Source organism: Sturnira hondurensis, unplaced genomic scaffold, assembly GCF_014824575.4.
Source record: "Sturnira hondurensis isolate 20B ecotype Veracruz unplaced genomic scaffold, ASM1482457v3 Scaffold0005329, whole genome shotgun sequence".
Classification (NCBI taxonomy): domain Eukaryota; kingdom Metazoa; phylum Chordata; class Mammalia; order Chiroptera; family Phyllostomidae; genus Sturnira; species Sturnira hondurensis.
In genome coordinates this window covers 158,730-179,819 of record NW_028077960.1, presented here as the reverse complement: position 1 = coordinate 179,819, position 21,090 = coordinate 158,730, and the positions used below count along the sequence as shown (strand labels likewise).

The 21,090-nt window shown below is 58.2% G+C and overlaps 1 protein-coding gene across 2 annotated transcripts in view; it reads left to right on the top strand.

The window, feature by feature from the left end:
• ARHGEF18 (Rho/Rac guanine nucleotide exchange factor 18) overlaps positions 1 to 19,125 on the top strand; it is a 71,972-nt gene extending 52,847 nt beyond the window's left edge. For both annotated transcript variants that reach the window (XM_037046952.1, XM_037046953.1), the window contains 19 exons: positions 1,547 to 1,685; positions 2,912 to 3,024; positions 3,162 to 3,302; positions 4,759 to 5,009; positions 5,230 to 5,355; positions 6,748 to 6,865; positions 7,681 to 7,929; positions 9,378 to 9,454; positions 11,105 to 11,283; positions 11,902 to 11,993; positions 14,104 to 14,286; positions 15,313 to 15,450; positions 15,799 to 15,923; positions 16,459 to 16,515; positions 16,618 to 16,665; positions 16,767 to 17,246; positions 17,627 to 17,891; positions 18,765 to 18,890; positions 18,966 to 19,125. In XM_037046952.1, the coding sequence (XP_036902847.1) occupies positions 1,547 to 1,685; positions 2,912 to 3,024; positions 3,162 to 3,302; positions 4,759 to 5,009; positions 5,230 to 5,355; positions 6,748 to 6,865; positions 7,681 to 7,929; positions 9,378 to 9,454; positions 11,105 to 11,283; positions 11,902 to 11,993; positions 14,104 to 14,286; positions 15,313 to 15,450; positions 15,799 to 15,923; positions 16,459 to 16,515; positions 16,618 to 16,665; positions 16,767 to 17,246; positions 17,627 to 17,891; positions 18,765 to 18,890; positions 18,966 to 19,099 (3,041 nt within the window). In that variant the 3' untranslated portion in view covers positions 19,100 to 19,125. The remainder of the gene's footprint in view (positions 1 to 1,546; positions 1,686 to 2,911; positions 3,025 to 3,161; positions 3,303 to 4,758; positions 5,010 to 5,229; positions 5,356 to 6,747; positions 6,866 to 7,680; positions 7,930 to 9,377; positions 9,455 to 11,104; positions 11,284 to 11,901; positions 11,994 to 14,103; positions 14,287 to 15,312; positions 15,451 to 15,798; positions 15,924 to 16,458; positions 16,516 to 16,617; positions 16,666 to 16,766; positions 17,247 to 17,626; positions 17,892 to 18,764; positions 18,891 to 18,965) is intronic.
• Positions 19,126 to 21,090: the final 1,965 nt, after the last annotated feature.

Here is a 21,090-nt window from a genome sequence, read left to right as displayed (position 1 = left end):
CACTGGGCAAAAGACACATTTGGGGATGTCTCCTGTTTGTCCAACAAGGTCACAGTGGCCTGGGCAGGGGTCACGTGGTGCAGCTCTGGGCTGCGAAGGCCTTGTTGTTGTGACTCCCTCCTTTGCAATCAGGGGTTGTCTACTACCGCAGTGAGTGTTAGCCATCAGCAGTCCGGATGGCGCAGGGCCTGGGGTCACCTTGCTGAGCCACGTTGGGAGTGAGTGGCCAGGGTGGTATGCACCTGTGTGCGACATGGCAGCACGCCACTTACTGGTGAAGGCTCCGTTCCCGAGCTTCTTCATCACTCCTCCGCCAGAAACATTCTTGTGCACTCGCAGCTACCTGCACACGTGCAACCTCCCTACACTCCCACCAAATCCAAACTCACTTAGCACGCCGAGCTCCTGTCCCTAGTGAAGCTCCTGAAAGACACACAGTTTCCTCTGGGGCCGACCTTGTGCCCACCCTGAGGGTGACCGCCTTTCTGCTGCTGAAACCAGAGTTCCAGCTGCTTTCTTCAGTGCTCTGGGGATCCGGGGCTGGGTCCCGTAGGCCACCAGACACAGCTGTTTTGGAGCAGCACTTCCGCATGGGGCTCACACCCAAGACCAGGAGAGATGCACAGCCTGGCGCAGCGGGCCTGTGAAACGGGAGGGGGACCAGCCTCGTGGAGCTGGGCTTTCCAAGGGCTGCACCTTCTTCCCCACGGCACAGGCGGTCACAGAGTGGCTTCTGACAGCTCAGCTATCGGATTAATGAGCAGACGAGAGTGGACTACCCTCTGGGTCCCCTTTTGTACGTGAGGTTGGTTTACAGTCATCGTACGAAACGGGACCACAGCCTGCTGTCCACCTTGGTGGTCAGATTCGGTTAGAGTTCTTATGAACTGTGGTGCGTGCCACTCATACCACACCCTGTGGTCTCCGAGCCTTGTGTGTGTGTGTGTGAGAGAGAGAGACAGAGACAGAGACAGAGAGATCAGCACAAGCCACTCCGAGCACAGAGCTCCGTGTTTCATCTTAGCTTCTCTGCAGTGAACAGACCGCTCCCTGCGTTTGACTCCCTGCTGAGACAGAAGGGGGTTTTGGGATGCTGTGTTGCTATTATTTTACCAAGAAAAAAATATACTGCGATTTGCACCCTAGATTTGCACCCTAAACCATCACAGCAGGCACCAATTTCCTGTCCTCCAGAGTTGGTGCTTCAGTCAATACAGTAAGAGCAGGCACAACTTCACATTTGTAGAAGGATTCCGTGTCCCGCAGAGGCATAAAACAGCACACGGCCCACACCTGGGAGGCCAGCTGTGACCATGGGGGAAGCGCACCCAGAAGGCGGTGACTGGGCCAGTGTGTGGCGTATCCTGAGCTGCCTACAGCTCCCTTCCTAGGGAATAGAGCAAGAATGTACTTGTAGACCACGAGCTACTGACCTCCAACATCTTGTCCGGGCTGCGGCCACAGGCAGAGTGGGCCTTCAAGACCAGCCACCTGCACTGCTCTGCCTACTTTCTCAGTACCAACTCTGTCTTTGCCTCCATCACAGCATCCCTGAAGGAGCAGCCGAGGACCACCCTCTTGTCCGATGGCAGCCCAGCCCTGTCCAGGAATGTCGGCATGACGGTCTCGCCAAAGGGGGACTCACAGTCAGCACCCAGCCTAGTAGAAACGGGGACGAGACTCGGGTGAGCAGGGCCCTCTTTGCTGTGGGGCATGGAAGGAGGGAGGGAGCTCGTAGAGCCCTCTCTGAGAGCAGGCCTTCCGCCGTGAGAGTCTGCTCCTGGGCCCCGTCAAGCAGTGCAGCGTTAACACTGGATTCAGACTCATTCTTTCACCTTTTTTAGAAACAACGTGTTCGCCCTGGCTAGCCTAGCTCAGTGGATTGACTGCCAGCCTTCCAACCAAAGGGTCGCCGGTTCAATTCCCAGTCAGAGTACTTGCCTGGGTTGTGGGCCATATACCCAGTAGGGGGCAGATGAGAGGCAACCACACATTGATGTTTCTCTGCCTGTATTTCTCTCTCCCTTCCTCTCTCTAGAAATAAATAAAATCTTTTTTTTTTAAAGATTTTATTTATTTATCTTTAGAGGGGAAGGGAAGGAGAGAGGGAGAGAAACATCAATGTATGGTTGCCTTTTGCGCGTCCCCTGCTGGGAGTTGGCCTGCAGGGAACTGTCCTGCAACCCAGGCATGTGCCCTGACTGGGAATTGAACCGCGATCGTCTGAGTCGCAGGCCCGCGCTCAATCCACTGAGCTACACCAGCCAGGGCGAAATAAATAAAATCTTAAAAAAAATAAAAGTCCAAACAATGTGTTCTGGGCAGACTTGGCAATTTGCAGCCACTTTGCTTTATGCTCTTGAAGGACCCTTGGCCAGGGGCTCTTTCTGTACTCGAGATGAGGCTGGAATCCCCCTGAGGTCCTGCGGAGGGTGCACCGCATTAATTTCTGCCTTGACCCGGTTTTCAAGGACTCCAGGATGGCTCCCCAGAGACTGCGTTCAGCAGTGTTCCGGGCGAAAGCCTAATGCTGACAAATGCCGTCACGGTGCTCCCCATGAGGGCTGCTGGTCGGAGTGCCAGTCTTCGTCCTCTGAGAGGGGTCTCCCCAACGCTGCACACAACTCCCATCTGAAAGAACCTCAGGACGCCCGTGCCAGTGAGGGCAGCACACGACTCGCCCGCATGGGACTGTACCTGAACGTGGGATGGAAGAGGCCCTGCTGTTATGTGGGCAGACTTCTAATGCTCAACAGTGATTCTGTGACAAAGTTAAGGCTTATAATAAAATCCACAAAGTTCTCAAATAGTACTAAGCAGATTGATTAACAGTCTAATTTGCCTTAATAGACTGGGGTGTGCATGTTTAATTAGATATTCTGAAATGATTGTTTTTATGATTTTTATTTAGACCAGTCACAGGAGAGATGGATGAAGCCGACTCTGTATTTTTGAAACTTAAGCAGGCAGCCGACGACTCCCTTTCACTTACACCCTCGACTGCTGAGTCCACTCTCGTAGAAGGTACAGCCATCCCGCCTCCTTCACTGGTGGGTGATCCGTGGTCTCCCCGAACCCCAGGAAAGGCCGGCACCGCATCAGTGTGTCCATGGGACGAAGGCCTGGGCGCCCCGAGCAGTGGCCTCTTGCTTCTCCCGCAGACCCCTGCACTGCCTCCCTGAGGAATGAGATCGAAGCAGACGGCCGAGAGTTTGAGGCTGAGTCCTGGAGCCTCTCTGTGGAGCCCTCGTACGCAAAGGAACAAAAGAAGGAGGTGGTGAAGAGACAGGATGTCATTTACGGTGAGAGGCAGATACCCCACACAGACGTTCCGCTTTCTTCTTTTCTTTCTTTCTTTTTTTAAATTTTCTCTTTTCATTTTTTCTTCAAATATTTCCACCTGGGCATCTGGGTGGCACTGCTGCTGCCTCCTGAGACTATGTCACCCACTCCCCACTCTCCCCCAGGACAGCCCTGCCCTGCGGGTCTGGTAGGAGGTGGTTGGGGACGTCCCAAAGGACAAGAATGGCCAAATGTTCAGGCCTGACTCATCCTTACCTGGTTGGGGCCCCTGAGAGAGAAGGCAGGCCTGGGTGTGACTGTGGTCGGGGTTGGGGAGGCGGTGGGAGGCCTCTCTTTTTCCCGGAACAACTGGCACCAGCGTTATGGTAAGTGCCCCTTCCCACTGGCTGTCAGGGAACCGGGCCAGTGGCTGTGCTGGGTGCCCCATGCACATCCCTCCAAGCCCCTTTCAGCAGGCTGACAAAGACCCAGGGCAACCGCACTGGAACCTGAGGCCTTTCTTTCCTCAAGGCTATTCCTTGTTCTTCTTACGGGAACGATCCCCCAAGAGTGGCAGTGTTGTATCACCTGAGGAGGAGTTTTCCTGTCCCTCAATGATTCTGGGGGGTGGTCCTGGCATTTCTAGATGCGTTCTCACTTTTTATCCCACACCCCCCTCAGTGACATCGCTGCCCCCCCCCCCCCGGCTTCCTCTCACATTTCACACACTCAGCCCCCAGCCTGGGCAGGGGAGGGTGTGGCGTGGATGTGTAGGAAAGCCCTGGTGGGTGTGTCCCTCGGGGTCCCAGAGATAGGCCGGAGACCCTGCATGGACAAGGCTGACGCATCCATTTGGGCCGTGTTGTCTCCCCTGCCAGGCAACCTCGGATGGCCTTCTCTGGGCTTCCTCTGAGCTCCTCTGGCACTGTGGCCCTTGGTTTTGCCTCTAGCAGCTTTCAGGCCTTTACTGGAATGACAGAAAAACCCCAACATAAAACCTGGTCCTTCTTTGCCTTTCATGTGCATTGGAGCCTCGCTTGAGCCTGCTTTTCCGTCAGTTAGGGTCTGAGTCGGCCTCTGAGTCACGTGCAGTCTGAGGGGTGTGGGCTCCACGCCCCTCGGAGCATCGCTGCTCCAGATAGTCTTCTGGCTTAAAAACAGTCTCGACATGTCTTTGCTCAAGTCTGGGCATGAACCCCCTGTGAACTTGAGGTCCCAGTGCACATCCAGGGTCTTCCCTCTCCTGATGTCACTTTACCCCTTGCCACTCCCTGACCCTGGGACCCCTGCAGCACTGATGTGGGAAGGCCTGACCCCGGGAAACCGTGCCACAGGGACGAGGAATTGGTGGAGAACTGAGAAGCCAGCCTGGTGCGTGGGGAGCAGGCAGGACACACAAGTGCCCCCATGGGACACGGGAGGAGCAAAGCCAGGGCACCCTTGCCGTGGGTAAGTGCTGCTGTCCGGTCCCCGCAGAGCTGATGCAGACGGAGGTGCACCACGTGCGGACGCTCAAGATCATGTTGAAGGTCTACTCCAGGGCCCTGCAGGAGGAGCTGCAGTTCAGCAGCGAGGCCGCCGGCCGCCTCTTCCCGTGTGCGGACGACCTGCTGGAGATGCACTGCCGCTTCCTGTCCCGGCTAAAGGAGCGCCGCCAGGAGTCCCTGGAGGAGGGCAGCAGCCGGAATTACGTCATCCAGGAAGTCGGCGACCTCCTGACGCAGCAGGTGGGCAGGCCACGCAAAGCCCTTCTGGGCTCTATTCCTTCCAACAACAGAAAGAGGGCTCCCAGCCGCAGTGAGGCTCCGGGTGTGAGTGCGGGTCAGAGAGGACAGCGCAGCCCCCGGTAAACCCAGGGCTTGTGTCATAGTCAGACGAATGGAAAGAAAACGCTCCCTGGTAACTTCCATGTTTCATTTTGGTAACATCCCCATGGGCTCCCTTCAGTTTTCAGGTGAAAATGGAGAGAGGATGAAAGAAAAGTACGGTGTCTTTTGCAGTGGCCACAACGAAGCAGTCAGTCATTACAAGTTGCTGCTGCAGCAAAATAAGAAGTTTCAAAACTTGATCAAGGTAAAAAAAAATTTTTGTTTAATCAAAAAGGCATCCTCTTTGCCATAGGTTTTCCCCACACAACTGTTTGGAGAGCTTGAGAGTAAGGAACCCATTATAAAATGTTGGTTTTCAAGCCTCTTTATTCGGAACATGTCAGTAGAATCTCCTGGAGACTCCCAAGATGCAAAGCGGAGCTCGAGCTTTGTTCCTCAGCCCCCCAGGGCGGCCCCTGAGACACCCCGGCGCGGGGGCCTGCTGAACACCCCTACTGGAACGTCAAGGTGACACTGTGTCTCACAAGGGGCCAGCCTTCCCTGGGAGCCACCCCCTCCCCACCACCCGTGGGGCCTTCGAGCTCTCTGGCTGATGCCAGGCATGCCTTACTCCAAACCTCTGTCCCCTCTCTCGTCCCCTTGTTCTCCCCTATAGCCTAGGGACGACACACACCCATCTTTTGCCTGACAATGTGTGGAGACTCAAAGCTCAGAACAAAAACCACTTCAGGCAGCCCAGGTCAGCCGGGGCGAGCAAGGCCCCACCTCCAGGGTTCTAAACAGTGCACCTGGTCAAGGCCGCTGGGCCCTGCAGCAGCCCCTGCCTCCTGGTCCCCAAGGGCCCCACCACCAGTGCCTGTGCTCAAGGGCTTCATTCTGAAATGACCCTCTGCACCAGTGGCCTGCGGTTAAGAATAGTGTGCGCTTCATTTCACTCCGTCATCACAGTGAATGGATGTGGAAGTGGGATGGGCCTCAGTTCATCTGGGCTGAGCAGTGGGACAGGCCCCGACATCCTGGGCCAGAGACACCTGGGAGGTGGGAGGGTTCTGGTGAGACAGAAGGACACAGAGCAGGCCACTGTCCCAGAATCCCATCCCACTCCCGCACCCCCCAGCGACTCTCCTGGTTCTCTGTCAGTGCCGGCCTTTCCAAAGGACAGATGGGCAGTGGCACGCTGTGGAGAGCTGCTCTCAGCCCCCACCGAGAGACAGCTTCAGAAGAGCCCTTCTCGGGTTCTTAGCCAGAGCTGTGCGTAAGAAGCCAGCAGGGAGCCGATTCTGAAGGCACAGGCCAGTCTAGTTCTGGAAGGTTCCAGTGGCCGTCAGTCAGGGTTGGGACCTTCACACACATAGGGGCGGTGTGCGTTGTACAGCTCTCCAGACGGCTCCCATAGCTGGCTCCCGGCTGGTTCTGGCAGGTCTTGGGGCCTCTTGACAGCAATCAAGGCTGCCTCCGCCTTTGTTGCCTTCCCATGCACGGCAGGTGACCCCACTTTAAACGTCTCAGAAGAAAGAGGCCCCTGTCCCCCGAAAGAGGAAGGAGCCCCTGGCCTCAGTGTCTGTCTGAATTACATTCTCTGGTTTGGCAGGAGATGAAGTGTCGGTATGTTGTGGCTTTGTTTTTATTCTCATAGAAAATCAGCAACTTTTCCATCGTGAGACGGCTTGGCATGCAGGAGTGCATCCTTCTGGTCACTCAGCGCCTGACCAAGTACCCCGTGCTGGTGGAGCGCATCCTCCAGAACACCACAGGTGTGGCCCCCTTCTGCCTTGCTGGTCAGTGCCTGTCTCCCTGCCCCCTTCTAGCTGTGGCTCAGATGAGCGCCCCTCTGTGATTCCTCCCTGGTTCTCTGGGTTTTGCTGAGCTCAGTGACCATGAAATGAGCTGCCACCGTGCAGAATCCACTGTGTTGGGTGCTGAGGTTTCAAAAAAAGAAAGACGGTCACTGGTCTCATCTGCCTGCTATTACCCCCAGTCCCTGGCCCGGGCATCTGGGGAGTGGACGAGTGATGGAGAAAGTGCCCTAGTTAAGGCTACTCCTGAGTCATCCAGATAGGCACAGAGTCCATGACCGGGGCCACAAGAGGGACATACCTATAGCATGGAGGGCGGAGAAGAGGGCACACAGCCCAGCTGAGAGTTCTCAGAGGTCACGCCTTCCTCATCTCCAGGGGGTTTGGGCTGTGGGAGAATGAGCAGGCTCCCCCGCCACAAAGCCACACCCTCAGCTCTGGGTAGCAGCAGGAGGAGGCAGGAGTCTTATGAAAATTGGAGGGCACAGGGAGTCCATCCGAGTGGCAGGGCCAACGCAGCCACGAAGGCTGTCCTGATCATGGGGACTGCGCCTTAGCTGCTGCATCCAGGAGCGATGTCTGGTGAGAGCAAAGCACTGGGCTGCCACCCTTGTTGTGGAGAAGCCTTTGTGTCTTGTGAAATTCTAGTTGGAAGGTGATTCCCAAGGGTGCTCCAAGCAGTGGCCGCAGGGACAGCACCTCCCAGACCCTGTCATGTGTCCCCCTCTGTTGTGTTCACGATTGCAAAGAGCTGACTCTGCTGTGTGTGGCAGCTGGCACCAAGGACTACGAAGACCTGACCCAGGCCCTGACCCTCATCAGAGACATCATCTCACAAGTGGACGACAAGGTCAGTGAGTGTGAGAAAGGCCAGCGCCTCAGAGAGATCGCAGGGAAAGTGGACCTGAAGTCGTCTAGCAAGCTCAAGAACGGGCTGACCTTCCGCAAGGAGGACATGCTGCAGCGGCAGCTGCACCTGGAGGGCACTCTGTCCTGGAAGACCGCGTCAGGGCGCTTGAAAGGTAAGGTCCTGCCCCTGCTGCTACCGTGGAGTGCCCTCTGGGTCAATGAGCACCATTTTGGTTGGCGGGAGCGGCGCCAGCCAGCACAGGGCCACTGCAGCCTGGCCACTGCAGGGCTGAAGGGAGGTTGCATGCAGCCATGATGAATCAGGCAGCCATGATGAAACAGGCAGCCAGGATGAGACAGGCAACCAGGGGTGCGGCGAGGCTGAGACAGTCACACCGGTGCCACTCCTCCAGTCCGTGGGGTGGTGCAGTGCACACCAGGAGGGCATAGGGAACCACTGACTTCTGAGCAGAAACCCGAAGCTTCGTGAGGCTCCAGGGCTCCTTCCAAACAAGCCGTAGTGGCTGCACCTGCAGGGGGTGCAACCTCCCAAGGGCCTGGTGTGGGCAGAAAATGCCCCCTTGACCGCCGGCCTCTGTGTTTCCAAGCACCCCAGGCACTGCTCAGGGTGTGCTCTGAGCCTAGCTTTCACAGTCCGTGGTGCAGCTCCAGACCGCAGCAGGCTCAGACTCACACCCAAATTCTCTGTCTACCCCATGAGCCTCTGAAAGCATCTGGACCTGCCCACAGGCACCAGTGTCTGTGAAGGTCTTAGACGGAGTGACAGTCTTTGGGTGGTCAGATGACAGAATGTGTGTGTTTGTGCTGTGTGCAGCCTGCATCCAGTTCATGCAGTTTAGTGCCTCCTGTGCGCTAGGCCCCACGTGGGTGGCAAAGAGACCCCGGACCTCACTGGGTGCCAGTCAGTGAGCAGAGAGAAAGAAACCAGTAAACAGAAGAATCGTGAAAAGTGCGTAAATGCTGTTGAGGAAGCCAGAAGGCTGCAGTGCGGGAGAGTGCAGTTCTGAGAGGGGATCCAGACGGAAGGGAGTTCTGGTGATGCCCTCTGAGAAGGCGGCGTTTACCATGCGTGAGTGATCATGTTGAAATGTATTCGGGATTGGCACCCAAGGGCAGGAGCTCTGCTATGCAGGCGGCTACAAGGCGTACCTACTGGGACAAGACACCCATTCTGCAGCGAGGAAAGAAGCCCAGGGGCACAGGGGGACAAGAGCACAATGCGACAGTAGGGGGCAGGATATGAGTGTCCAGCCACTCAGGTCCCAGGCGACCAGGGGGCAGGTGGAACAGGGAGTGGGGAGGTGAGTTCACATGTGAGAAATCAGCAGGAGAGTCTCAGAGACCAGCCCCAGCCATGCTGTTAGGACAGGACCACAGGGCGGCCGGGGAGACGTTGGAGGCCAGGGAGGTGTTGGGGCGGCGTGGGGCAGCAAGGAGACCTGTAAGCTCGTGCAGAAGCATCATGCTGCTGGGCTAAGAGCAGCCTGGGCTCCTTTTCATGGCACCAGAGGGCACCTGGACTTTCATGCCTTCCTGGCCACCCAGCAGGACCCACGTGCCCTTGCCACCCCACATGTCTCCTCCTGTCCTCTCTCCTTAGACGTCCTTGCCGTCCTCTTGACTGATGTGCTCTTGCTGCTGCAAGAAAAGGATCAGAAATACGTCTTCGCTTCTGTGGTAAGTGTCCCTGTCTTCACACAAAATGCTGCTTCAAAGCTGGCTGTGCAGAAGGCACTGGGGGAGGGGTGGCGGGACTGCACCAACCACACGATGGAACAGCCTCGGGCAAGGGGGCTAGAGGACCACATCGCCTGTGGTCCCAAGTCCTTCCCAGGGCCTGGGGTTTCCTACAAGGGAAAGGGTTTCCCGAGAACAGGTTCTTGTCCAGTTGGCCTGACTAGGCCTCAAGGGCTCACACAAACGTCCTCTGTAGTTTCTGCATATCCTCGGCTCTCTCCGCCATGGCACCCAGATCCTCACAGGCTCAGTGCCCTTGCCAGGAAAGTGTCCAATTCCTCCCAGGGGTGTGCTGGCTCGTCACTGAGGACAGAAACTCAGGCAGCCACACCCCTCTGAGTTGTGACCATTTTGATCCCACTCCGTGATCTCCCTGCAGCCAGTGAGCGTGGAGTCAGGCTGGGATGCCAGTCATTCTTCCTGGCTGTGTCCACCAGGGACTTGGCTTCCTCCCCTGTTCCCCTGGGCGACCCCTGGGTCCTTCAGGGTCTAACGGCAAGACCTCATGTTGAGGAGGGCGGCGGCGCAAGAGGCCCTCCTCCCATGGCTGAGGGGCTGGGAGAACTGGTTTGCCTCCAGGTCTGCCCCCCGAGGGAGGCAGCCCCTGTGACAGAAGGGTGAGATCATGCACCTTTCCAGGGATTTAAAACGGCCTCTCAGAGGGTTTCCCAGCACCGCAGACAGATGGGGTCGGGCTGCTCTGTCAAACCATCATCTGCCTCGACTCCAGCACTCTGTGTGTGTGTCTCGAGGGTGACGCAGGGGAGGGCCGTAGTCTGCTCCCCGTGTCTGCGCGTGGCTGTTCCTCTGTGCGTGTCTGTCCTGGTCTCCTCCTCTGAGAGGGACACCAGTCAGATGGGCCAAGGGCCCACCCTAATGGCCTCATTTTAACATAATCACCTCTGTACAGGCCCCTGTCTCCAAACGTGGTCACATTCTGAGTGCTGGCAGTGACGGCTTTACCCCGTGGGTTTGTGGAGAGTCCATTCAGCCCACAACAAGCACTGAAAAACACACATTTTGCCAGCCCATTGGTGCATAGCCTCCTATGGGACACACACAGGAAATATTGGGGGCTGAGGGTGTCTGGGGTCCGGGTCACAAAGATCAATTTGTCGTTACACACTCTTGTTTCTTTTGAGTTTCATGCTGTGTGCATGTGACTGATTCTGAAACACAACTGTTTAAGCACATTAAACAGACACATGAAGAGGCCCTAGCTGAGTTGCTCAGTTGGTTACAGTCATCCTGATAAGCCAAGGTTGCAGGTTCAATCCCTGGTCAGGGCACATGCAGGAGTCAACCAATGATGCATCAATGAGTGGAACAACAAATATTCCACTTATTGGAACAAGTCTCTCTCTCTCTCTCTCTCTCTCCCCCCCACCCCCCTTCCTTCTCTCTGTAAATCAGTAAATTAAAAGATTTAAAAATGAGAAAAGAAACAGACACATTAAAGGATACAAGGATTCACTGCAGTGGTGTCATGTTGCCTAGATGGTAAAATATGTCTGCTCCCACTTGTTGGAAGATGGGGGTGCCCTGTGGCAGGGAAAAGGTGAGCCTCCCCACCACTTTGCACCCTTGCAGGACTCGAAGCGCCCTGTCATCTCGCTACAAAAGCTCATCGTGAGGGAAGTAGCAAACGAGGAAAAGGCCATGTTTCTGATCAGCGCCTCCCTGCAAGGGCCAGAGATGTATGAGATCCACACCAGCTCCAAAGAGGAGAGGAACACCTGGATGGCCCAGATCCGCAGGGCCGTGGAGAGGTGAGCGGGCGCCCTCTGCTGGCTGTTTTCCCCTGGGCTTAGATGCTCTGCGGCTTGGCTGTGACCTTGATCTGCCCAAGAGGACACCAGACACCACAGGCAGACAGGACTCTCCTCTGCTTTCCTCTCCCTCTTTCCACCTTGATGCTTTGTCCACCCTTTGCTCAGAGGGGACAGATGGCACCGTTTCAGCTCCTTACAACAATGGTTCAACCTGTCAGCTGCGAAAAAGGCCCCAATGTGTCTGGCCAGAGGACATGGGGCCAGGTGGGTCTAAACTCTAGATTGGTGGGACACTCCACCTGACACGCAAGCTCTCCCCACCCGCCCGCCAACCCTGTCTGGGGCCAGACCTGTTGGAGCAGGTCATAGCATTCTGTCCTTCCTCCTTGGTCCAGGGGACCCCTTGGGACCCCAGCCCTGGGGCTTCGCATGAGGCCTGGTTCCTGGTCCACTCAGCAGACGGCCCACCGTTTCCTGCTACTCCATTAACATAAGTCTGCCACAGAGGGAGACACTTCTTAGCAGCCAGTTCTGTCGATAACCCTCTCAGTGCCCATTTCAGAGGCCAATCAGCCTGTGAGGCATTATCACCCACCTGTCCCCGCAACCCCACAGCTGTCCAGATGAGGCGGAGGGGCCCTTCAGCGAGGCCGAAGAGGAGAGGAAGGTGGCCGAGGCCCGTGCCATGAGGCTGAGGGACTTCCAAGGTAAGAGGGAGTTGGTCTGGACCTCTGTGCCCACAGCTGTGTCCCTGCGTGATGGGGACATTGGCCTGTCAAGCATTCCTTAGGCATCAGGCCCCAGGCCCACAGTGAAATTTCTGTTCCATCCCATTTGGCTTAGCCATGGAGCAAATCCCCTCACGAGTGTCTGGGAGTCCTGCTGTGGGTGCCTCGTGCCTCGTGCCCTGCGCTCTGGGACGGCTGTTTGCCATGTGGTGTGTTGGTGGTCTTTTGGAGCTGTGTGGGAAAGGGAGGTGACAGCAGTTGGGGTCCCCACATCCCTTCCAAGCACAACTGCTTTGCCGCACACAATGCCCCTCCCTCAGTTCTCATTCAGGGAAGGGCTCACTGTGAGTGTCCCAAGTCACGTACAAAAGGGCCACATGGGGACCCTCTAGCCATATAGGACCCCACGGCCTCCTACAGCCAGGCAGACCCACACCAGCCCTGGCTTTGCAGTTGGAGACCCGGGCTTTCCCCTCCATGTGTTAATGTTTCAGCTACTTACTTAAGGTGTAATTCTCACCTCATGCAGTTCATAGAACGTGTCCCATGCAATGGCTTTTGTGACCATTGGCACAGTCGAGTTTAGACCGTTGCCCCACCGTGGCAAGAAACCCCTCCCAGATGGCGGGTACGCCTGGTTCCTTCCTCCCCGGCTGCAGGTAGCTTCTCGTCTGCTGTCTATGAATGCAGCCGTTCTAGGGACTTTGTATGAATGGAGTTATAAGATGTTCTTTTGCATATAGCTCATTTCATTTAGTGTATAATCAGGGTCCTTCCACACTGCGGCGGGGGTCAGAACTCACTCTCTTTTCACGACTGGCTGACTGCCCGTCGTGCGCTTGCAGCACATGGTGCTCGTTCGTCCCCCACCTGGCTCAGCAGGCTGTGGCGAGGCTGCAGCGCCCAGAACAGTTCCGTCCTCTCCCTCCTCCCTGAGTGCGTTGTTCTCAATCAGGCACCGTTTAGCCCTGACACACGTGGCTAAGTCAGTTGGGCATCAGGCCACAAAGTGAAAGGTCAGCAGTTGAACCCCCAGTCAAGGCACGTGCGAGAGGCAAGCAACAATGTCTCGCTCTCATGTTGATGCTTCTCTCCGTCTCCCTCCCTTCTTTCCTCTCTTTCTACAAGTAAATAAATAAAATCTTTATAAATTAGGTAACATCTAAGCAATAAGCACAAAAAGGTAGTATATACTTTATTTCTCTTTGTGGGGAGCTGCACATTTAAAGGTATTAATAATATTCAAGAGAAAGGGGAGGAGATCTCACTGGGCCCTGGAAGCATAACCCTGATGTGCTCACTGCCCCTCACCCGAACTGCCGTTTCTCCCGCCGTCTGGTCTGCCCTGCGCCCTGCAGGTGCCTAGAGGCACGCAGGAGTGTCTTTTCCACACACTCCCAGCAAGTTCTTAGGAAGTTAGGGACACAAAGGCAGTTTCTTGATCAAGATCGTCTTTGCCACCTTGGATCAAAGACTGAACTCACCCTTAACTTTGGGCCATCAGAGACATGCCCATCCAAACCAGGCGCCAGGCAGGGCTATGCCCTCTCCATGGTGATCTTCACCTTGGAAGTCTCAGCCAGGTAAAATGGGAAGAGACAGAAGCAAGATGCAACTGGGAGGGAGGCAACAGAATTTTATTTATTTATTCAGTTATTCTGCACGACACGACTATGTACCTACAAAATGCAGTGGAATCACCCAGGAAAGATAATCAAGGCAGCTATTGGTGTGAACGTGATGTAGATTCACTAACCACTGTGGAAGTCTAAGTTGTAGTCACAGCAGCCAAAAAAGTATAAAACAAGGAGACTTGAAAGGAGTTTGACCTCAATGCCTGTATTTGGACTTTCAAGATTAGGAAACTGAGTCTCCCCAGGCTCTCAGGCTGTCCCGCCACGGCCTCCCCACTCTCCACGGTGGTTGATGTTTATAACTGGGATGCAGTCAGGGCCAGGCCCTCACTGCCTCTGAAAGGCGGGATGATGGGAGTGGCCTGCCTGGGCCGAAGTGGTCAACAGGGTCTCTGGCACCCGCTCCCAGGGAACGAGCCAGAGACGCTGAGTGCCCTCTGCACGTGGCTTTGCAGAGCGGCTGAGCCTGAAAGACCAGCAGATCGCACAGAGCCTCCGGGAGAAGCAGCACATCTACCTGGAGATGGCCGAGATGAGCGGGTTGGAAGACGGGGCCCTGTCGCGCCGCCTCTTCCGGGGAGGGGACCCGTCGGAGAACCTGCAGGGGGAGCTGATCCTCAAGTCAGCTGTGACTGAGAGTGAGTAGTTGTGCCCCAGGGTCCTCACCGAGCACTGCCTCCCGAGCACCGTCCTGCCTGGGTGGCCTTGAGGGACTCTGGCGTGAGCACAGGGCCCACTACGGTCACGTGTCCCCCCCATCTAGAGCTTCTGTCTGACTGGGCAGCTGTGCATCCACAGCAGTGTTAACTCCCACTGGTGCCCGTCAGACACAGCCCAGTGCGAGCCCCCAGGTGCGGAATCGGACCACTTCTCGCACCTTCGGCTGCCCCCACTGTGGGGCAGCGTGCTGGGCCCTGGGGTCTGGAATTGATGGAGACGAACTCCCCACATTCATGGGGTCACTCTTCTGAGTAGTGGGTCACAGCCGAGGGCTCCTGGACCCAGCAGCTGTGGGACGGTGCTGGCCGGGAGGCAGGTGACCCGCCCAGGCCTGCTTCACAGAGTAGTCGGGGCCCACGCCAGAGCCCCCAGCAGCCCCCATATGGTGGCTGCACCCCCAGCTGACCAGGACGTCTGTCAGCCTGGCCGCCAGGACTCATTTGCTCTGGAAGGACAGCCTGCACCTCTTTCTCTACAGCAAACGAGGTAGACACAGCCCCTGACCTTCAGAGCGAAGAGAGCAGGGCAGAGGGTCCCACATGGGCTGGATGCGCACTCAGTCGCTTCCCCAGCCAGAGCAGCGCTCTCCTTCCTCCCACCTCTCCAGTGGCCTTGTCTTGGCCCCCTGTCCTGTGCCTCAGCCTAGAGTGCTCTTCCCACTGGCCCCATCTGGCATGGCCAGCCCTGCCCCTGAGGCCCCCAACACTCTGTACAACTCATCACACAAGTGGTGGCCACTCTGAGTTTCCTCAGGCACAGGGTCCGGGACGCTGGTCTACACGCTGCCCCACGGGGAGCCTGTCCTTGAGACACAGGCTGCTTCCCCTGTTCGGAGCGCCTGTGCGGGGAGCGGGGCTGGAAGCCTGTGGTCCTCTGTCCTCCGTGGTCCCGGCACCTACCATGCAGCTCTGCAGTGACTGGGTCGATCCCGTCTCCTTCCCCAGTTGAGGACATCCAGAGCTTGCTCTGCGGGCAGCTGGGCAGCCCCGACAGCCAGGCAGACAACGGGAGTGCCTCCAGGGCCCCGAGCCAGAAGGCAGACGCCTCCGGAGGCTGTGGCAGTGCTGGTGGTCCCAGCAAGAGTGAGTGGGGCCTCCTCCCCCAGGGCTGGGGTTGCTGGGGACTCAGAAAGGTCAGCAGCAGTAGGAGGCTGGTGTCTTCCTGCGTTTCCTCTGCATGGCGTCCTTGGCAAAGCCTGGCATCTGCTGTCTGGCATCTCTACTGCTGCTTCCAGTCAGTATCCACAAACACTTGCAAGAGTCAGTCATGTTTTGACAGCACCCAGACCTGCTCCTGCTGACCATTGTGCCAAGATGCCAGCTTTTCAGCCCGGGACCCAGGGCAGCACCACTTCTCCCTGCGCTGGGTGGGGGTTCTGGACCCCAGTGGAGCCCTGAGCATCCTCATGTGCCTGGCTTGGGGGTTTCTAGGTGGCAGTTTCAAGAAGAAGGTGTGCAGTGATGACTTAAGCCCCCGAGACTGGCACGACCCTGCAAGCAGTCTGGCTTCGAAGCTCGGCGACACCCCAGGGGCCTCCGAGGAAGCACAGCGGGCGGTACGTTGCTTCCTCAGGACAGTCCTGGGCTCCATGCAGAGTCGGCCCGGGGGCTTTAACTGCTCAAGAGGGTGAGCAGCCGGAGTTCCAGTTGCCTAGTCCTCAATCCCCCAGGGAATAGCGGCGAGCCATTCACTCTGTGGTGGGTGGTGGCGTTCCTGCTCAGGTGAACATGCAGCCAGGCGACCCTGCATGTTTCTTCAGGCCTTGGCCGTGGCAGGCAGCCTGGGAGGGGGCCAGCTCCTCTCTTGCAGGGGCAACTCCCCCGGCAGGGGCCAGGGGCTTTCTGTGTCCTCCCCCAACAAATACTGCCTCCCCTGCTGCTCCGAGGTTCTGCCCTTGCCAAGTGTCCAAGTGAGAGCAGGGCTGGCCGCTCCTGGCCAGGGCCACAGCAGGCCCACAGCAGCTACCCACCCACCTCATTTTCTGAACCACTGGGCAGGGCTGCCTCACACCAAGGCAGTGTCTTGTCCGTAAGGAGTGGGTTTGGCTCGCCACCTTAGCAGCTCTGTGCTTTGACATTGTGTTTCTACAGGCGGAGGCCCTGGGCACTGAGTCTGGGCCCCGTGTACCCACTGCACTGGAGTTGGAGGTAGGCTCGGGGCTTGTGACTCTCCCCAGGGACTGGCGTGAACACCAGCAGGGCTTTGTGTAAAGAGCCAGTGTCACTTTCCCTTGCACCCTCTCTCTGCAGCTTGTCCAGCGAATCCAGACACTGTCCCAGCTGCTCCTCAGCCTCCAGGTACAGGGCTCGGTGGGCAGTGATAGGCTGCACTGCCCTTCTCCAGTTTGAGGTTGGGATCTGGGAAAGGACATGGCCCTTCACAGGTCCCCTTCTCCCAGGTGGTCATCGCCCAGCAGGACAGCTATGTGGAGATGCAGAGGACCACCCTTCAGGAGCGGGAGAAGCAGTTCCGGCTGCAGTCCACTCGAGGGAACCTGCTGCTGGAGCAGGAGCGGCAGCGCAACTTTGAGAAGCAGCGGGAGGAGCTGGCGGGCGTGCAGAAGCTGCAGAGCCAGCTGCGGCTGGAGCAGCAGCGCTGGGAGCGCCAGCGGGAGCACCAGCAGCAGGAGCTGGATCTGGCCTCCGCCCGGCTGCAACAGCGGGAGAGCGAGGCCATTCGGCTGCAGGAGCAGCTGGCCCAGGAGCGTGCTGAACTGGAGCAGCAGCGCCGAGCCTACCAGCACGACCTGGAACGGCTGCGTGAGGCCCAGCGTGCCGTGGAGCGCGAACGGGAGCGGCTGGAGCAGCGGGAGCAGCTTCGGAGGCTTAAGAAGCAGAACACAGCACCTGGGATGCTGCCGCCTGAGTTTCCCACAGAGGTGAGCAGGGCAGGGTGCAGCCTGCAGGTGCCTTGTACTCACAAGGTGCGTGTGTCTGAGTATGCCGGTGGAAGAGGGAATATGTTAGTGTAACCGGCAAGTACACATGCTTTGGCTGTGAGCACACTGTAGGGAGTGTGTGGGGGGGGGTGCAGAAATAGGCAGTAAATGGCATCTCCATGGAGCCCAGCACAGGGCTCTGCTCCCAGATCAGACCCTCCCAGCTGAGAGGCTGGGACACTGGGCTGGGGTGGGGGTAGGGGGACAAGGCCCCGCCCCAGCCCAAGCCCTGTGCAGAGGGTAGTGTTTAGAAGAGCACCTCCCTGTTCGCCCCAGGGAGGGCTTCCAGGAGGAACACATGTCTTCTGTTGCTCTCTCAGGTCCAGCCCCCAGGCCACCCCATCAGCTCCAATGGGGAGGGGCTGGAAGGGCCCGAGCGCCCTGAGGTGGCTCGCAGGGACAGTGCCCCAGCTGAGAGCCGGCTGGCCAAGAGTGATGTGCCCATCCAGCTGCTCAGCGCCACCAACCAGATCCAGAGGCAGGCAGCGGTACAGCAGCAGATCCCCACCAAGCTGGCCGCCTCTTCCAAGGGCGGCAAGGACAAGGGTAGCAAGAGCCGGGGCTCCCAGCGCAGTGAGAGCTCAGGTGAGCTCGTGGCTCTGGGCAGGGTAGGTGGGGCTGGTGATCTGATCTCTGGGAGGTAGGCAACCTCCGGTGCCTCCCCTGCACCTCAGCCTGGTCTGGGAGGTTTGTGATACCAGAACAGATCCTTGTGGGCGAACAGCAATGCACCCCAGGGCCATCCTCCTGCGGAGATGCTGGGGGGAAACAAGAGGGCATGGCTGGCAACATGGCTGAGCCCCCTCTGCCCCACCAGAAGGTTTCTCATCTCAAGAAGCACAATTGATGTGACAAAGCCCAGGTCCTTTCTCCTCTCAGTCCTCAGAGTGAAATGGGCGAGGGAGTCCCTTGTCTGCTCAGAAAGACGGGGCCTGGGCAGTTCTTGTGGAGGGGTCACCAGAGGCCAGACGTCAGAGTGCCTTGCTCACTCTGGGACGACACTGTGACTGACACTGCCACTTCCTGCCAACCCCACCTGGTGCCAGTCTGGGTGCCAGGGGCCCTACCCAGTGTCCTTGCACTGAGGGGGTGCTGGGCCCTTCCTTAGAGCATTCTGCGCAAGTGGCGTTTCCCTGAGAAGCTCCGGGCACCCTTGGGTGCTGGAAGTGTACAGGCACTGGGCAGGGGCCCTCTCTGTGATGCTCCTGCGCAGCAGGGCCTGTGTCCAGCATGACCGGGTCAGGAGGCTGGCTCTCCAGGGGCTTCATGGGGTTGGTCAGGGGCTGTTTTGTGTCTGTGTCACCGCATTTGAGCTTACAACCTCTGTGGGGCTCGTCCCCCAGGCAGGCACTGCGGGAAGTGCTCGGGAGTGGGGTGAGCTGTGGGTGGGGACTGCTACAAGCCTGGAGCCAGGCCACGCACCCCAGGCTGAGCCCTCTTCCCTCTGCACTCTGCCAGCCTCATTCGACCTGAAGCAGCAGCTGCTCTTCAGCAAGCTCATGGGCAAGGACGAGAGCGCCTCGCGGGGCCACCGCTCACTGAGCCCCATCCGGCTTGGAAGCCACAGCTCCGCAGCCCACGCAGGTGAGCCCAGCCGCCCAGGCAGTGGGGCGGCCCACAGTGCCGGGGCTGCTGACGCCCTGCACCCCTGTCTTCCAGACCTTTCCCCCCAGGCCCCGAGCCCAGCGCCAGCTGACACGTCCCCTGAGCACTTCTCCTTCTCGCCCACGCCACTGCCCCTTACACCTGTCAGCAAGGAAGACGTCAACAAGGAAGACGTCATCTTCTTCTAGCAGGGTGTGGCTTGAGGTGCAGAGCCCTCCCTGTCCTGCCCCCACCCCACTGTGCTCTCTGGGGGGTCACCAGCTGTCCCTCCTGACTGCCTATCACACCACCACGACGCCAGGCCTGGCTGGGCTTGGGGTCAGGGGCCATCTGTTGTCTACAGGCTCTTTCTGCAGATCTGTGGTGCCTGGGTGACTGTCCCAACCTCTCCTTATGCGTAAAGGAATGTGCTTTGATGGAAGGTTGGACCAGAGCTGACCCAAGGAGCTGGTTTAGACCCTAGCACCCACTTTGGGAAGGAGAGAGCGATGCCAGGGGAGCGGCAGGCAGACGGTGGTTCACTCGGAGCCTGATAGGCCCTGAGGAGGGGTGGGGCAGGGTCAGCTGTGCCCCTGGCAGAACCAGAGTGGAGACTGCACCGGTCCGTGGGGAACCTCAGGGCCAGGGTGTGGGCAAGACGAGGGTGGCACACAGCCCAGCAGGGAGAGAGGGCCACAGGGCAGGGTGGCTGGAAAGGGTGGTTGATGGCACTCAAGGTGAGTTCTTTTAGGGTCAGACGCTCATCTTGAGAGGGTCTGGCTGTAACTCATCTTAATTTGGTGGAGGTTTTTAAAACCTGTCCAACACAGTGCTTCCCCAAGATGCCTCGCTGGAGCCAGCGTGGTGCTCTAGGTGCTCAGCCTGCAGGGGCACAGGCAGCACACACCCAGAAGCTCCGCCCCAGGCACAGGGGTCTCAGTCCCCTGGACACAGGCTGGTGTTCCCAGTACCTGTAGGAGGAAGCCCCCAGGGCCACGCACAGAAGCTGCCGCAGCACAGAGCAGCGGGCAGTGCTACAGTAGAGGGGGAGACGCTGGAGAGATCACACCTCTCCTGGAGACCTCGTGTGGACGGGTGGCCGCCTCCCAGGCACCACGCGTCCAGCCGCACGGCCGTAGGTGTCGGGGCTGTGCCAGTGTCCACAAGTGGAGACCGGGTCTGGCCCATGTTCCACTTCAGGCCAAACACAAGCTCAGGTGCTGTGCTGGTGCAGGAAAGGGGACGCCATAGCCTTTTCTGCACCCCTGCCCCCTCCACTGGGCCCAGGGCCACCCAGGAACAGCACCACCACCACATCATGGTGACACAGTCAGGGAGGAGGAACTGAAAGCCACAGTTGGCAGCGGTCCTGAGCACAGCCCCCACGGCCCCTTGGAGAACCTCCCCCTGCGGACTTTGCCTTGGGGCCAGCAGTGTACGCAAGGAGTGAGGAGCAGAGTCCCCCCACCCCACCCCAACACTGCTGGCGCCTTCCTGTGCCATGTCTGTGGTCAGTGTTGTGTGTGTGCTGAGACCAATCAGAACACTTTAGAAAATCCAACGTCCCTTCCTGCCCTTGTGTGAAAAGACCATCCTGGGCCTCACAGGCACGTGGCGGGAAGGGGCGTGTCCTGCCTCTGCCCAGGGCTGCCTGGTTGAGCCACACAGCGGGAAGGGCCTGGGGCGCATTCTCTCCGGGGACGGCCCGGGGCACCTGTGATGGTCGTGGCCAAGCCAGTGCTGCACCCTGTGGGGTCTGCACAGCCCCACAGCTGTGCTCGCTCTCGGCCCGGCGACTGTGATGGTGACTGCGGCATTTCTTCACGTGGGATGTCTCAGAGCCACCATGGAACTCAAGACCCGATTCTAGCAATAAAAGTGTCTTAAGATGAGCTGACACGAGTGGCGCTGCTTTAGGGTTTGTTGTAGGATTGTAGGATCTGGCTAAGCATCAGTGCCGTGTTGGGGGGGTGGGGCAGGACACACCTCCTCAGGTGAGGCTCCTACCACCATCTACTGCGGCAGGAACTCGGATGCCTGGACACCAGGTCCAGAGCCTTGAGGGAGCCCAAGAGCCAGGGTGTGGTATCACCCCGAAGCTGCCTGTCAGCACTCCTGCCCTGAAGCTGGTATGGAGAATGCAGGCAGTGAGAACACCTTCCGGGTAAGCAACGGGCCTCAGCACTGGCTGTCTGTGCCA